The sequence below is a fragment of the Chelonia mydas genome, chromosome 7 (genome assembly GCF_015237465.2).
Source record: "Chelonia mydas isolate rCheMyd1 chromosome 7, rCheMyd1.pri.v2, whole genome shotgun sequence".
Taxonomy (NCBI): domain Eukaryota; kingdom Metazoa; phylum Chordata; order Testudines; family Cheloniidae; genus Chelonia; species Chelonia mydas.
Genome location: NC_057853.1, coordinates 15,168,644 through 15,184,695, shown reverse-complemented (window position 1 = coordinate 15,184,695; position 16,052 = coordinate 15,168,644). Strand labels below are relative to the sequence as shown.

Below are 16,052 nucleotides of genomic sequence, written 5' to 3'. Positions count from 1 at the left end.
GAGGCTAATTAACATCTCATTATCAAATAGACAAATGCACTTTTTAACAGATGGATCCTTTGCAACCAAAATTAAAGGGAATTTGTTCCATCATTTTTCACACCTCCCCACCCTTCCCTCCCTCCTCCCTGAGTTCACTATGGCCCTAACAAATTGCTGTGGACACACAATCTTCTCCTACTTTAAAACACCCATCAAGGCTCCAACACTTTCAGTTGGTTAAGGCCAGAAGAGACTCCTCATCTGAGCAAGTCCCACATCAGGCTGAACAGGAAAAGTTTAACAAAAGGGAAGGATTCCCCCCCGATACCTGTTTTCTTTAAGTGATTTTACTGGAGAAAGACAGTCCTTCCTTTGACTCAATCCGATTTGTGACAGGTTGGGGAACCTATGTACAACCTATGAATTCCGTTTGGCTTTATGAATTTGCTGCATCATTGAATGCCTCAGTGTATGTGGAATCGCCCATCAGGGCTGGTAACATGTCTCTCCCAAACCAGGGACAATGGAGAGTTATTAACCTGAATGGCTCTCATTCGAACAGGAGCACCTTCTAACAGTGGGATGGCTGAGCCCTAGGAGACCCAGTTCAACCCAGCTTGGCTGTCGGGAATGAGGAGAGGAGCAACGGAATTCCCCTAAAAGGAGAACAAAGAGACAGAGGTGTTGGTACAGCCCTTTCAAAACACAGAGGGACTCAGAGAGAGGGGAACAAAAAGGGACAGGCTTTAGGAAGGAGATGGGACCTATGGATTGTGGGACCAGACAAAGCTGAACGAAGCTGATTGCACAGGTCAGAGAGAATCAATGATTCAGAGAAGCAGCCATAAGCTGGAGAAGTGCAGCCCAGCAGAGGGACTCAGAACCCTGAAAGGACATGGACCCAAATCCCAAAGAACACTCAGGAGTGGTGACATAACTGAGGTCAGGGAACAGCATCTAAGAATTTCTTGCAGATGTCTGTATATGTCGTGCATTTTAAAATAAAGAGTGACTTTCCTTAGAAATCCTTCTGTAAAGTCTGTTTCTATTTGCTTCAAGTATCACATGTCCTTAAAGGGGTAAACTATAAATCAGAGTGCCCAGAAGGAGGGAATTCTGGGAAATAGCACCACTGAAATGTTTTGGGGATCAGCGTTGGTCCGGGGGATTTAGGGCAACTGAACTACAGGGTCCCTCTTTCAGAAGGGTATCAGACAAATTCTGTGCCCAAAAATTTTGCAGCGAGACCATGGCCAGAGACAGTGCTGGAGCCTATCCAGGCCAAGGGATGTGTAAAAGTACATGGGCCCAGCTTGAGGGTGCAAACACAACAGCCTGGTGAGTGTGCAGCAGGGGGAGCTTGACTAGGGCTGTGACACAAGTACACTTTTTTTGTGGCACCAGGGAGGATAACTTTTGAGATACACTAAATGTCATCCTTCCCACCCAAGGGGGGAGAGCGTGATGAAGCAGCTTGTGCCCATAATAAAACTTTGTGCGGTGTGATAGCTGCACATCACTTCTATATTGTCCCAGTTGAGAACGTTACTTTCTCAGCATCCTTTCACTTTCTGCTGAATGCCAGTTGTGTTTTTTGCCCAGGAGCTTACAGAAATATGCATCTCTCACCTCCGCCATAACCATATCTTGGCACTTCTTAATGAACTTTCCTTCCGCCTTCACAATTGTCTGCAGGAACTTTATGTACTGGACATTTCTGCCGTGAGTTTCAATACAGTGGACAAAGTGCTGAACGACTCGCTCATTAATCTCACTGCATAGCTGGAAATTGTTCATGAAAATATGTTGCATTGTTACTGCCTCCAGGATCTAATGAGGGGGGAGAAAAAAAAAAGAAAAAAAAAATCACATACACAAGTCAGGACAACATCAATGAATTTGCAGGGAACATGACAGTACAAAGAAGGAACTTCTCAGAGGAATCAGCATTTCAGTACAGAGACTTGTATCCATCAGGGATACTCTTCTCCATCCACCTCCACCCCTTGCATTATAACTGAGTGCACTAACCAGATGCTGCTCCTGCCAACATTAATGAGAACAAAGTGCTATCCATTTAACTAGTCTTGCATAAGAACTGGTCCAGAGGCCATTACAGAGGTCAGGTTATTCCACTTTCTTACTACAAAAAAACATGGTATTAAGTTAAATCACTTCTTACCCCTGGGTTAAGGAACAGGTTTATGTGCTTGTGCAGCAATGCTTGGTTCTGTTGGTTCCCAGCACAGAAATTCTGTAAAAATGCATGTGCAAGTTTCATTATCTCCTGCATCCTCGTATCTTCCGCCTGTGATTGCATGACACAAATAAGATGGAATTAAAAACAACCCAAAAGTTCACTTTCAGGTGAGCTTTGGGTGGACCACAACACCACCTGTTCAACAGAATTTTCAGAGTCACATCTCTCTCAATAGAAAAACAAATCTCTGTCCACTACAGACCTCCAACCAAATTAATCCACTGATTCCAGATAAGAACTTGGCCCCCTTTATGATTTTTAAAAGTTGTGGAGAACAAAAACACAAATATAAATAAAGTAATGTCTTTCAGATCTGAATATGCAACATTCAAGCTTGCCAATAATTTTAACCCCTCAAGTGCTACCGAACATACCTATATATATCAGAGGGATAAATACTGGAGAGGGAGAGGAATTATTTAAGCTCAGTACCAATGTGGACACAAGAACAAATGGATATAAACTGGCCACCAGGAAGTTTAGACTTGAAATTAGACAAAGGTTTCTAACCATCAGAGGAGTGAAGTTTTGGAATAGCCTTCCAAGGGAAGCAATGGGGGCAAAAGATCTATCTGGCTTTAAGATTAAACTCGATAAGTTTATGGAGGAGATGGTATGATGGGATAACATGATTTTGGTAATTAATTGATCTTTAAATATTCATGGTAAATAGGCCTAATGGCCTGTGATGGGATGTTAGATGGGGTGGGATCTGAGTTACCCAGGAAAAAATTTTCTGTAGTATCTGGCTGGTGAATCTTGCCCATATGCTCAGGGTTTAGCTGATCGCCATATTTGGGGTTGGGAAGGAATTTTCCTCCAGGGCAGATTGGAAGAGGCCCTGGAGGTTTTTCGCCTTCCTCTGTAGCATGGGGCACAGGTCACTTGCCGGAGGATTCTCTGCTCCTTGAAGTCTTTAAACCACGATTTGAGGACTTTAATAGCTCAGACATAGGTGAGAGGTTTTTCGCAGGAGTGGGTGGGTGAAATTCTGTGGCCTGCGTTGTGCAGGAGGTCAGACAAGATGATCATAATGGTCCCTTCTGACCTTAGTATCTATGAATCTATATAGGGCAAACCACACATCAGATTCTTTCCCATACCTTTGGACTTCATAGGAAGACTGCCATGAGGTCCATTACAATGGAATTCCATATTGAGGGGCTTAAACTTGATGGTGAAGAGGAGACAGGAAGATATTGATGCAACAACAAAAATTCAGCTTCTATTCACAGGAGTAAGTACTCTCTCTGTCTGTGACTTAAGTCAGAGCAGCAGAATAGCTGAGAAGGTACAACCATGTCTCTGACTTAACTGACACATAATTGCATCTCAGCTGGGAGTAACAGATAGTCAATGCAATAAAATGAGCCATCTTTCTTTGATAAAAGCATTTGGCACCCAACAGTTGGTCAGTGCCCTGCTTGAAATGTTTGTGGTTCGAGGTAATTCTGCAGTTCATCTCACAAAATCCAATCAGCATAAACGGCAGGCTCAGCAGAGAGGCCAAGGAGACCAACTTACTTCCACAGCCAGGTTGAGCACTAGTACATTTCTATGGTTCTATGACAGTAGGGAAACTTTCATGCAAGTGCTCATGCTGCTTCTGAGTACAGGGGATTTCATCCCCTATACTTTTCATTCTCCAGCATGTTTCACAAGTAACAGAGTTAATGCTCAATTTATTTTTCCAAGGCAAAATGTAAAAAAAACAACCCCCACCCCACATCAAACCAATTTGGGGCTTCACACTAGATAATCTGTTCTGTTTTCAAACTGGGCAAGATTTTCAAGATCACTCCCGTTCTATATCTCCTGTCTCTCAGAAGCCATTCACCTCACTCTCTGGCAACCTACTATCCTCCAATACCTAGAATGCCTCAAACCGTGGCATTAATTCCTGTCATACCTCCAGTGACCAGGGCGAGCCAGGAAAAAGATTCTAGCCAGCAGTTGAGTGGAGTGGCTGCATGTGACAGAAAGTCACAGTATTAATGAGGCTAAAAACACTGTGAATAAAACTCCAGTCACCTGCTCAATAGTGCAGAGCACTCCCTGAGGGCTAAGCTGTCTCTATACTCAGTCACTGTTTCGCTAGAAAGCAGATATTTATCATGTGTGCTTAAAGTATTTGTACTGTTTTAGGGAACAGTTTACAATTCTGAGGTTACGCCTTTACTTCTAAAGAGGTGTTTGGTTTTTTACCATGTGATAACTACCTTTTGTTAGCTATCCTGCTGTAAATCTTGCTGGCGAGAAGTTGCTGTTGTTTTTACTGCAAGGTAGCTAGATGAGACTATACATAAGAAAGGCCCTACTGGGTCAGACCGAAGGTCCATCTAGCCCAATATCCTGTCTTTTGACAGTGACCAATGCCAGGTGCTTCAGAGGGTATGAACATAACAGATGATCATCAAGTGATCCATCCCCTGTTGCCCGTTCCCAGCTACTGGCAAACTGTATGGGACAGTGGGAATCTAATGGATCTTAGTTACCCTGAAGTAAACACATACCTGGTTTTGGCAATGAGGTCAAAGCTTCAAGGCTTGGCTATCCGGGAACAGTAAGGAAAATTAATCCAAATTAACTGAAGGTGTGAATTGAAAGTGGATTAGTTAAACTGCATTAACCCGTCATTCACAATTAAAGATAAACTAAATTAAGACCACTGTAATTCTGAATGAGTGTGTCGACACAATGACAGGTTTCAGAGTAGCAGCCGTGCTACACGAAAGCTTATGCTCCAATAAATTTGTTAGTCTTTAAGGTGCCACAAGTACTCCTATTCTTTGTGTGTCCACACAAGGGTTTAATGCATTTTAACTAATCCACTTTTAATTCACACCTTTAGTTAATCTGAATGAACTTTCTTAAATGCCCCAGTACAGACAAGCTCTTGATCTGATTAACTGCAATGGACGAAGTTGGCGCTTCAGCAACTAGCTTAGAATCTTGTCTGTTGTCATCAGAAGTTTCACATTTAACCAAATACTTCTATAAACCATAAATTATTCCTGAAGAGGCATGAATATTTACAATAGCTTCTTTGATGCCAAAGGTAACTGAAAGAACTAAAGTTTAAGGAGATCTCAGGGAGCTATTTATATTGGTCAGCAAAACTGTAAAGTAAGGAAATAGCTGTGTGCAAAACCCACCTTCTCATATGGAATCTGCAGCAGCTCCAGAACCACAGTGTGAGCTCCCATGTTCCGCAGCAACCTCTGCTGCTGTTTCCGGCTTTTCCTGACCGAAGCACTTTCCTGAACACAGAGCTTGCTAAGCCGAAGCAAAATCTGGGAGAAGAAAATTGCTTTAGAACTTGCAATTTTTTGTTTTGGTTTAAATTATGTTAAGATGGAAACTTCCCTGACCTAAGCAACTCACAGTCTAATGACAGACAAGCAGACAGACACTAGGCGAATGGGAAAAAGACATGAGAAAATACATTTAAAACTAATTCAGGCATTTGCCAGCCCGGAGTCGAACCTAGAATCTTCTAACACTTACAAGCCACCACACAGGTTTCTCGTTGTACGTTACTTTTAAAAGTATTAGACGGTACAATGGAGCACAAGTCCCTAAAGAAAGAGGGCAGATTTAAATGAGCTTCCAGACTTTCCTGCTTCTTTTATATCCTTTATAATCATAAAAATTTGGGTTTCTATTGAAATAAGCGGCATTAATGCTACATTTTGGAATAATCTGTTTTTGTGGAAAATACGTACTCCGCATGTTGGCTATATTCTAGATGTCTCATTGGAGTTGGGATATTCTACTACTCAGCAAATTAGAATTCAGCAAGTAATTTTCACAGTGTAAATGTGACTCAGTTTCCCGTTTTTTAAATTCAGACTAAAATCGGAGTTGCACCATTAGTTTATACTTCAATTTAAAGAAACCAAGTCTTACCTCCTTCACGACCCGGTAATTATAGCTGCTAGTACTTTCATGTTTTTGTGACTTGCTGTGGCTTTCCTAGGGGCAAAACCAATAATCTATTAATCGATTAGAGTATTTTCTTTGATAGCTCCTATGGCTGAGAAATATGGGTATTAAACTGAATCTACAAAGACCAAAATTGTCAGTTGTCACCTTACAGTTTTATGACAAGATTGAGGGTACTAACAGAGTGAATAAAAATAAATGAATTAAAAAAAAAAAATCAAAAAAAAAAATCAGGATTTCTTTTTATTTAAAATCAGATTTTTTTGATAAAATGCTTTTTGAGGGAAAAAACCACTATCTAAAGATACATTATAACTCAAAGATATCTCATCATGAAATAGGGATTATAAATTCTAATTCTATAGTATGAGACAATATATTCATGTAATATTTAAGAAAAGTTTTGTAAATGAGTTCCAATAGTTCATAGATTACGGACCCAATTTTATGGGGTGCCAGGGGCTTCTGTATAAATTATTTAGGTTAATCTTTCTATCTACGCAATGGGACTCAGTGCTCAGTCTAGAAGATACCGTAAGAGATGCTTAGTTTTGCAGTTCTTAAACTGTGGATTTGTGTCTCCAGAGACAACATGCTTATTAACAGCAAAAATGTTTTTAAACAAAGAAATAACAGAGGTGAGAAATAACAGACCTCAACCCTATTGTCCCTCTGCAAATTTGTGTACACAGAGTCAATCCCTTACCTCTCTCTAAGAGTGCAAAGTTTCAAAAAGTTCAATGAATAGAAGATTGCTGGGTGCGGAATAGATCTGGACAAGGAGAAGAAGTCTGGAGATAAATGTGAGATGGGAGGGACAGGCAGCAGAAACAAAAGTGAAACTGTTTTGAGAAGCATATTCCAGAGGTCTTGAGGTCTTTCTGAGTGTAGCCTTCATTGATTTGAGATCTACCATACCATTCTCTCACTAGAAGGGAAAACCTATAATGGCAGCAGGCCATAAAAGAGACCCAGTTTGGGAATATCTTAATGAAGTTCCTCTACCTGTGGGTAAAACAGGCATGAGTGCAAAATGCAAACAGTGCAACAAAGAAATGCACGACCTAGTGCCGCGAATGAAACAACATCACGAGAAGTGTTCCTTCTCAGGAGGAAGCTGGGTTGAAGATAATGAAAGGAACACGTCTGAACATGCAGGATCTTCAGGTTGGTAAACTTTTTTTATTTCATACTTCTTTCGTAAGGACTGACTGTCCTCCTGGACTATTCTTGAATTCTCATGTTTGAGCAAAAAATATAATTGTTACTCTATGGTACTATCATTTTAGATGCAGTTGTGATAAAAAATAAATAGCTGAAATAGGCAGATCTTCCTTTTACAATTTACCTTTAAAGTAGTACTGAGTGTCAGTGAATGCAATGAGTAATACCAAATGACCAATATGGTAATAATAATTAAATAACTGCATCGATTTATTTTGTTTAGGAGAATCCATCTTCAACATACAGGATTCTGAAGACTATCCAACTTCAAGATCACCATCATTTTCTATAGTTTCAGAGTTATCTGCCAATGATAGTGTCAGTCACATCATGTATGTCACATGACCACAAAAAGAAAAGGAGTACTTGTGGCATCTTAGAGACTAACAAATTTATTTGAGCATAAGCTTTCATGAGCTACAGCTCACTTCATCGGATGCATTCAGTGGAAAATACAGTGGGGAGATTTATACACAGAGAGAACATGAAACAATGGGTGTTATCACACACACTGTAAGGAGAGTGATCACTTAAGATGAGCTAATACGGGGGGGGGGGGGGGGACCTTTTGTAGTGATAATCAAGGTGGGCCATTTCCAGCAGTTGACAAGACCGTCTGAGGAACAGTAAAAAGAAAAGGAGCTACAGCTCACTTCATCGGATGCTGTAGCTCAAGAAAGCTTATGCTCAAATAAATTGGTTAGTCCCTAAGGTGCCACAACTACTCCTTTTCTTTTTGCAAATACAGACTAACACGGCTGCTACTCTGAAACATAGCCACAGTATATCACCTGTAGCAAAAAGAAAAAAAAACAACTCCATCATCCAAAAACAACCATAGATAAATTTGTGATAAGAACCAGCAGATTACAAAAAGAGGTAATTGATGAAAAAATTGCCCAGTTTGTTTATGCAACAAACTCTCCTCTCTGTATCACTGACAGCCCACACTTCATTAACATGGTTCAGTCATTAAGACCAGGATACAGTCCACCCAACAGAGCCGATATCGCAAGGAAATTGCTGGATAAAATGTATGAAAGAGAAATTGAGCAGTGTGCAAAAGGCCTAGAGGGTAAAATTGTTAACCTGAGTCTTGATGGGTGGAGCAATGGCCACAATGATCCTGTTGTATGTGCTTGTGTGACAACAGAAGAAGGGAATGTCTTCCTTACAGAAACAATTGATATATCAGGAAATGCACACAGCAGAATACTTACAAGAAGTAGCAGTAAAAGCTATAACAAACTGAAAAAAAATTCAAATGTCTAGTACACAGCTTGATCACAGACAATGTCTGCAAATCCAAGATGAGAAGAAATTATTTAGAATAGAGTGAAGAGAGTCCCAAGCTAATAACATACGGTTCCAGTACTCATTTGATGCACCTCCTAGCCAAAGACTTCAGTGTTCCCGAAATAAAGGCTAATGTTGAAATTTCAAAATACTTCCATAACAACCACTTTGCAGCAGCTGCTCTGAAAAAAGTGGGAGGAACCAAGCTAATGCTCCCACATGACGTGCGATGGAACTCAGTAGTGGACTGTTTTGAACACGGTATAAAGAACTGGCCTAATCTGATGTCAGTTTGTGAACAAAATAGTGAAAAAATAGATAGCATTTTTCTCAACATTGGGCTTCAGAGAAATGTTGAATGCATGCTGAGTACCCTAAAGCCTATTTCTGTAGCCTTGAACAAAATGCAGGGAAATAGCTGATTTATTGCTGACGCTATTGAAATTTGGAAGGAACTGAGTGAGATCTTAAAAAGAGAAATATGCAACGACAGAGTTAAATTACAAGCATTAAAAAAAGGAATGGGACAAGCACTACCTCACAGCTCATTTTCTTGCAAATATTCTCAATACTTGGTACTAGGGTCAAACCTTAACTGATGAAGAAGAGGAGTTGGCTATGACATGGACATCCAGCAATCATCCCTCCAGAATGACAATTATAATAAACTTCAGAGCTAAGGGTGAACCGTTCAAGAAATATATGTTTGCTGATGACATTTTAAAGAAAGTCACACCAGTGAACTGGTAGAAGTCACTTAAGCACTTGGATTCAGAGACTGTTGAAGTGACAATCTCACTTTTAACAGCAGTAGCTTCTTCTGCCGGTGTAGAAAGAATATTTTCTTCCTTTGGACTAATTCATTCCAAATTGAGAAATTGTTTGGGACCTGAAAAAGCAGGAAAGCTTGTTTTTCTTTTCCAGATTATGAACAAACAGGAAAATGAAGGTGAAGACAACTGAGTTAGCTGCAGAAGCCAATATTTTTAGTTTCTCACGTTGACCTGGCTGACAGAGTCAATTTAATTTTTTTTTAATATTTCATTTAACTATTTTAGTTAAACCTGATTTTAAAAAACTTGAATGTTTAACTAAACTCAAAAATTCATATGCTTGTTTTGTGAAAATATTATATTATATGTTTGCTGATGAAGAAAAAAAATCCAGAATACATAACGTTGTTGTTTTAGTTAAATAAGACAATTTAAATGTCTGCTGATGTTCTCCTCCTAATACAGCATGGTAAGAAAATCCTCCAAATATTAATGATTAACATGTTAATTTGTAGATATTTATGAAGTCATTGGGAGGTGAACTATCTGCTTCAATTACCTTTGGTAAATGAAATAACCAAACAACTGTTCATTTTCTGATATAGCTGTAAAACTAATTTGAAAAGTTTTCAAAATAAATCATTTAAAAATGCATAGTGTGTACCTTCTAAAAATGAAACCTACATCTATCTCTGAGTTGTGAAGAATACGTATTAAGGTTGTAACAACCAACAAGAATACACTTTTATGTAGAAATCCATGATTAAAGTGAGTCTTCCTGACTAGTGATTTAAATCAAATCCACCCTGGGTATTAAAAAGTGTTTTTGTGTTAAATCACACTAATCCCTCTTCCAGAATACAAGGGTAGAGTGTTTTTACAAAAAGTAACATCCTATCCCTCTTTATCTGTTGTCACATTCTGTCTGCAATCATGCATTCCCCGCAATAATACCTCTCTCCACCGTTATTCAACGGTAATTATATTAATTCTGTAAAGCATAATTTGGGTTCTATCAGTATGAAAGGCAATAAGTAACTTATTCTTATCGACCAAGAACAATACCTATTCACATCCACATACTGTTAACTCCCATCACCATCTACCTCAGCCTTACATTCAATTGAATCTCTGGCTTGCTGTACACAACGGAGTTAGGTCGACATAAAACAGCTTATAAAATCGACCTAACTATGACAGTGTCTACACTATAGCCTTGCTCCCACTGACGTAAATGCCCTTCTACACGGACATAACTCCACTTCCACGAGAGATGCATCGTGTAGGTAGGGTGATGCAGCGTCCGTGTAGATGCTGCCTTACTTACATCAGCTGTTGGCTGTCTTGTCAATTTCACAGCTCCACTGAAAAACGGGGTTCCCAGCTCCGCAGCCAGGCAGCTGACTGGACTCCAGGTGGGAATCTTCTCACCAGAGGCAAGAAGCCCTGAGTGCCCGCCCCCACCCCACACTCCCAGCTGGGAGCGGAGAGACAAGAGCCAGGGTGCAGCTGGACTCACATCAGGGAGCTGTGCGGAGCTGAGAACCCTGGTTCTCAGCACCCCCACTACTTCTTAAATATGGTACAGGCATTATTTACCCAAATAGATATTCTAATAGTTCACATACATTGGCTACGAAGATGCACGTGCTTACCTCCTTTTTCTTGTGTTCATTTTCACCTGGCGCTCCATCCATAGTCTCATCAGGACCCTGGCCTTTGTAAACCCAAAGTTCTGATTTTTCCACAATAGACCTCAGTTGGTCCAAATCTTGTTTTATCTGCTTGTAGTTGTCAACATCTTGGCTGGTAACAAGCAGTTGAACCTTATATGAATGCAATCCATTAGTTGCACAGAGATTTTAAAAACTTGCAACACTTGCATGCAGAAAGCGGACATACACATAATAGCCACACATACCTGTTTAAAAGCTTGAAGGACTTCTTGTCTCTGACTAAAATGCCTGAATAGTAGCTGAAGTGCCCCAGATACCAGTGGAGGGTAATCATGCATGGTTAAATGGAGCAAAACTCTCAGGAAAGTCCTGCCACCGTGATCATCCAAATCTAATGGGGTGTTCTCGTCACTGAAAAGAACAGAAGGCAGAGTAAACTAACTTCTCCCCGCCTTAATAAAACAACCAACTTTTTGTATACAGAAAATGACTGCAGCTGCATTTATAATTTTGCTATGGAAACCACATAAAAAATTAGAGAAATCTGGGGCTCTCATTCGCTGTTGGCTTTGAACAAGTTAGGGACAACAGTGCTTTGTGTAGCACTATCCTTGATTGGATCTGTTCAAATGTTCCAGTTTGTCACTGATCTGCCCTCCAGTGTCAGGAGGCTTGAAGAGAGGATATAAGCAACACTACTAGTCCCTGCTAAATGGAACACAAGCTCCTAGACTCCTGCATATTCTGTGCTGAATGCTTTGTGTATGCAGTTAGGTGAGCACAGCCAAAATATCAGTAGAACCAGAAGTCTCACACTCAAGACTTGTGAGATTCATCTAGGCTGTAAGTAAAATTCTCCTTAGATTTACACATCAATACTCAGCACTCTCTCTCGCATGCATGCACAGAGCAGGATCATGAAGTGATTACACTCACATGAGAATCTTCTAGTTGGGGAAATCCCTGCTTTTTGATTTCTTTGCTTTCCTAGCTTGAAGAAAGGCTTTAACTCTTTTCTTGGCTTTTAATCCTAAGGGACATTACTGTTTAATTGAGAGAGCACCTTTATATCCAATGGATTTTTGTACCCCCCAGGTTTAAAAAGGTGACTGGAACACTCATTCTGTTACTGGGGACACGAAGCTACAAAACCTTAAACTTTATTCTGTTGTGTATGCTGGCACTTAAACTCCAGGCTATATAACAAACAGAAGAGCCTCACGTGTAAGAAAACAGGTCACAGGAAAGTGAGTTGGGTGGGTCACATATAGGAAACAAGTATGATTACTTTGAGATTCTGGTAGATTTCCAGAACACACTCAGCCTAGATGCAATAAAAAAAATGTATAAAACAGAAATTTAAAATGTTTACTTCTATTGGTGAACAATTACATTTAAAAATTCCTCTTTGGAGAAGAGTCTTAAATTCCATCAAAGAGATTCTGTCAAAACAAAAGTTTTTGAGCAACTATGTCCATAGACGTACTAAAGAAGAGATACTTTCCTTCCACCAAAGATCCCTTCAGCTTGTTCTTCAATATGTTCAAAGTCTAGAGCTCCTGGAAAGTAGAAATATGCAGGTAAGATTACTGCATCAGAGATACAAACTGTAGCTGTTTTGGCAGCCTAAAAAGATCTTAAGTTGTAAGTAGTAACACAAATGTAGCAGAATGGAGCTGAAATATGTAGCAGCAATATGAGCTGAAAAGTATGTTGAGAATTGATGGATGCTCTCTGAGAAACTAATGTAGGGCGTTTCTTAAAGTTCTCTATTCGCCAATTAAACTACAGAACCACGTCACAGATATCCATGTTTCTTCCTCCATCACCGATTTTTAGCTTATACTTTCAAAAACTGCTTCAGAGCAAAGCATTGACGGGAATTAGTGTCTGACTTGAAGGGCCATCATCAACCCCAGGAAATGCCCTGCATTTCTGTTATTAATTGACAGCTTTAAGCAACTAACCCCTTGATGATAGGAATCACTTTCTATCACCACCAAGGCCTTTGCCCTTCACAGCAGGAGGTATGTGCCAGCAGGTTAACAGTAATGACTATTCTAGAATAAAAAGATACGAGGCAAATGATGTCTGCCATATTCTTAGAAAGTTTCCCAATTGAACACTGCTTCTTGGGAAATAACCCTCTGCTATTCCCCAATCTCACTTTTTCTGACTGGGAATACCGAGAAAGCTTAGTCAGGTCTAGGTCCCATTGTGCTAGTCATGATACAGACAGAGTAAATGGCAGTCCCTGCTTTTTGACAGGGAAAGAACTAAAATGTTTTAGCTAGAATCTTAGTAATTAGAGGATATGTCAATTAGATCATCTAGCTCACCCCACTGTCTGCAGAGGCTGGTGAAGCCTCATCTCAGGTAACCATTTTGCTTGCACAGGGCTGGATTTATGAGGTGCTAAGTATTAACAACTCTCATTGAAGTCAGTGGGAGCTGAAGGAACTCTGCATCTTGCAAAAGAGGGTCCTTTACTTGTTACTTTAATTCTGGCCCCCAGATTTATGTTCTGCATTACAACAGGGACCTGAATCAATCTCTCTTGTGAGCAGTGGGGACAGCAAGGGGAAGATACATCTGTCTGAGAACTATTTACGCTCTTTCACTTTAAATTCACATTGAGTACGACAAGTACATAGATCTGCACTGGTTCCACTCTAGGGGAGTTCTAAGCACCCTAACTCCAAAGGCCCAGATCAAAAGCCTGTCATTCCACCCTCCAGTCCAAGAGCAAGAGACATTACAGACCCACATTGGAATGGAAACTAAAATATTTGTTCTCTTGAGGTGCGGAGAAGTTACACATCTAAAACCCCTCTGGCATCTAGAGAACAGATCCTCAAGTTGATTAAAAAAAATCCTATTTTCAGCACAAGTAACACAGATCAAATATAAATACTTTAGTTTAGGACTTCAAGCCCTAAATGTTTCAGATCCTGGTTACAGGACATCACCTCTCTCCCTAGGTGATATCTCAGCAGTTAGCAACATCCTACGGGCACAAGTTTTCAGCATCGTGGTTTTAATCAGAAGAGACCCGGCGGGGGGGAGGGGCGGGCTTTGCTGTATAACTTCTTTCCCTCTTTGGTCCACCAAAATTCAGATTTAGAGACCTCCAGGAAAATCTGCAAGACTCACCTGTTTTCCCAGGATTTGTTTTGGGAGGAAGTAGATTGGGTTGGAGGCTACTTTGTGGGTCACTTTAACTTTGTTTGAAAATAACAAGGCAAGTCCTTGTTTGGGGCCATGATAAATCAATTTTCAAAATGCATTTTAAATGAATTTTGTAATGCTCCTAGAGACTGAGACGGGTCAATTACTTAATTCATGGCAATAAGAGGGAGTGACAACAATTCTAGTTTTTGCTCTATGTGGAAAAGATAGTCAATGTAACTGTCACACTTAGACCCTGATTTAGCAATGTTCTGGACTTCATTGGGGCCCATCATGTGCCTAAAGTCAAGCGTGAGCTTGAGTACATTGCTGAATCAGTACTTCAGCCATTAAGGAACTCCCCACCATTTCTTTAAAAAACGCTTTATGAAATAACTCACCTGGTACATTAGTTGGGGCCTCTTGGTTACTGCTTCCAGTAGGTGATTCAGAGGTCTGTGCATTGCTTTCATCAAACTCGCATTTAAATATACACAGTAGGCACGAGATTCTGTAATCCAACCTCACATTCAAAATAAACTGATGATTCAAAGTTTTAAGAAAATGGAAATAGACATGTTATTTTTACATCATGTCTCTATATCTCTCAAGACTGTAACACTGCACTCTGTGTAAACTAACAGCTGAGATCCACATACTCCGAAAACTGCAGATGAAGGGAGGGGAATGCAAAATCTCTTTTTTAAGTAATCCAAAATTCAGTACTTGAGGTTTTTTTATTTTAAAAGATTCTACTACAAGCATAACCACATGTATGAGGCCAATTTAAAGAACCATGAATGCAAAAATATCTAAAAGATTTAATGGGTACTTCTATGTCCCCCCAACCCCCCGCCCATTACTAGAGTACCTGAGTGCTTGACAATCTAATGTATTTATCTTCACAACACCCCTGTGATGCATAGGGACTGATTTCAATCCCATCAACAGTCAACGGAATTCAGACTCAAAAGTGCCAAAATCCCTTCTGAAAATTAGATGTAGGCTCCTAAATCAGTTAGGCATTCTGACATGGAGCACAATGACACTGAAATAGCTTTAAAAATCTGGGCCTAATCAAGTTGCAAAAGGTCACGCAGGAAGTTTAAGACAGAGCGGGGAATCAAACCCAGTTCTTCTGACACTCAGGATAGTGCCCTAATCAACATACCATACTTCCTTTGTAGATGTGTCCAAGGGTTTAAATAAAACATGTAGTATAAACCAATCACTGGTTAAGGGTTCAGTCAGTACTAATGGAAACATGCAAACATGAACTTTGATATCCTGTTTTACAAAATTAACATCTTGCTGCGCCCTTGGGGAGAGATGTACCATCCAAAGAGTGTGTCGCATCATCCCAACTAAGAAGATATATTTACTTTCATCATTAATCATGTATTTTGGCAGGGATAAATATTGCTACCTTTGCCCCATATTTAATACATTCTAGTTTTAAAACCTTAAATTTAATGTCTTCTCAACCGTTTAGTCATCAATAAATCTTTACAAGCATGGATACATTTTCCTTGATTTCCCCTCCTGCCCCTTTTAACAGTCAATACTTTAGAGAAAAGTAAGTGATAAACAAAGGACAAAGCCTCTCCTTATGCCTTTTTAAATATTTTAAACCCCTCAATCAGTTGATAGAATAATTTGTTCTTAAAAAAAAAAGAACAAAAAAACAAAAACAAAAAAAAACCAACCTTGAAAAATTATATCTCCCAA

The 16,052-nt window shown here is 39.8% G+C and overlaps 1 protein-coding gene across 4 annotated transcripts in view; it reads right to left on the bottom strand.

Annotated features, from left to right (window-relative positions):
* ITPR1 (inositol 1,4,5-trisphosphate receptor type 1) overlaps positions 1-16,052 on the bottom strand; it is a 249,558-nt gene that overhangs the window by 125,317 nt on the left and 108,189 nt on the right. For all 4 annotated transcript variants that reach the window (XM_037905875.2, XM_043552286.1, XM_043552287.1 and 1 more), the window contains 8 exons: positions 14,726-14,864; positions 12,661-12,715; positions 11,402-11,567; positions 11,136-11,306; positions 6,152-6,217; positions 5,398-5,535; positions 2,165-2,290; positions 1,612-1,812 (listed from right to left, as the gene is read on the bottom strand). In XM_037905875.2, coding sequence (XP_037761803.1) covers positions 1,612-1,812; positions 2,165-2,290; positions 5,398-5,535; positions 6,152-6,217; positions 11,136-11,306; positions 11,402-11,567; positions 12,661-12,715; positions 14,726-14,864 — 1,062 coding nt within the window. The remainder of the gene's footprint in view (positions 1-1,611; positions 1,813-2,164; positions 2,291-5,397; positions 5,536-6,151; positions 6,218-11,135; positions 11,307-11,401; positions 11,568-12,660; positions 12,716-14,725; positions 14,865-16,052) is intronic.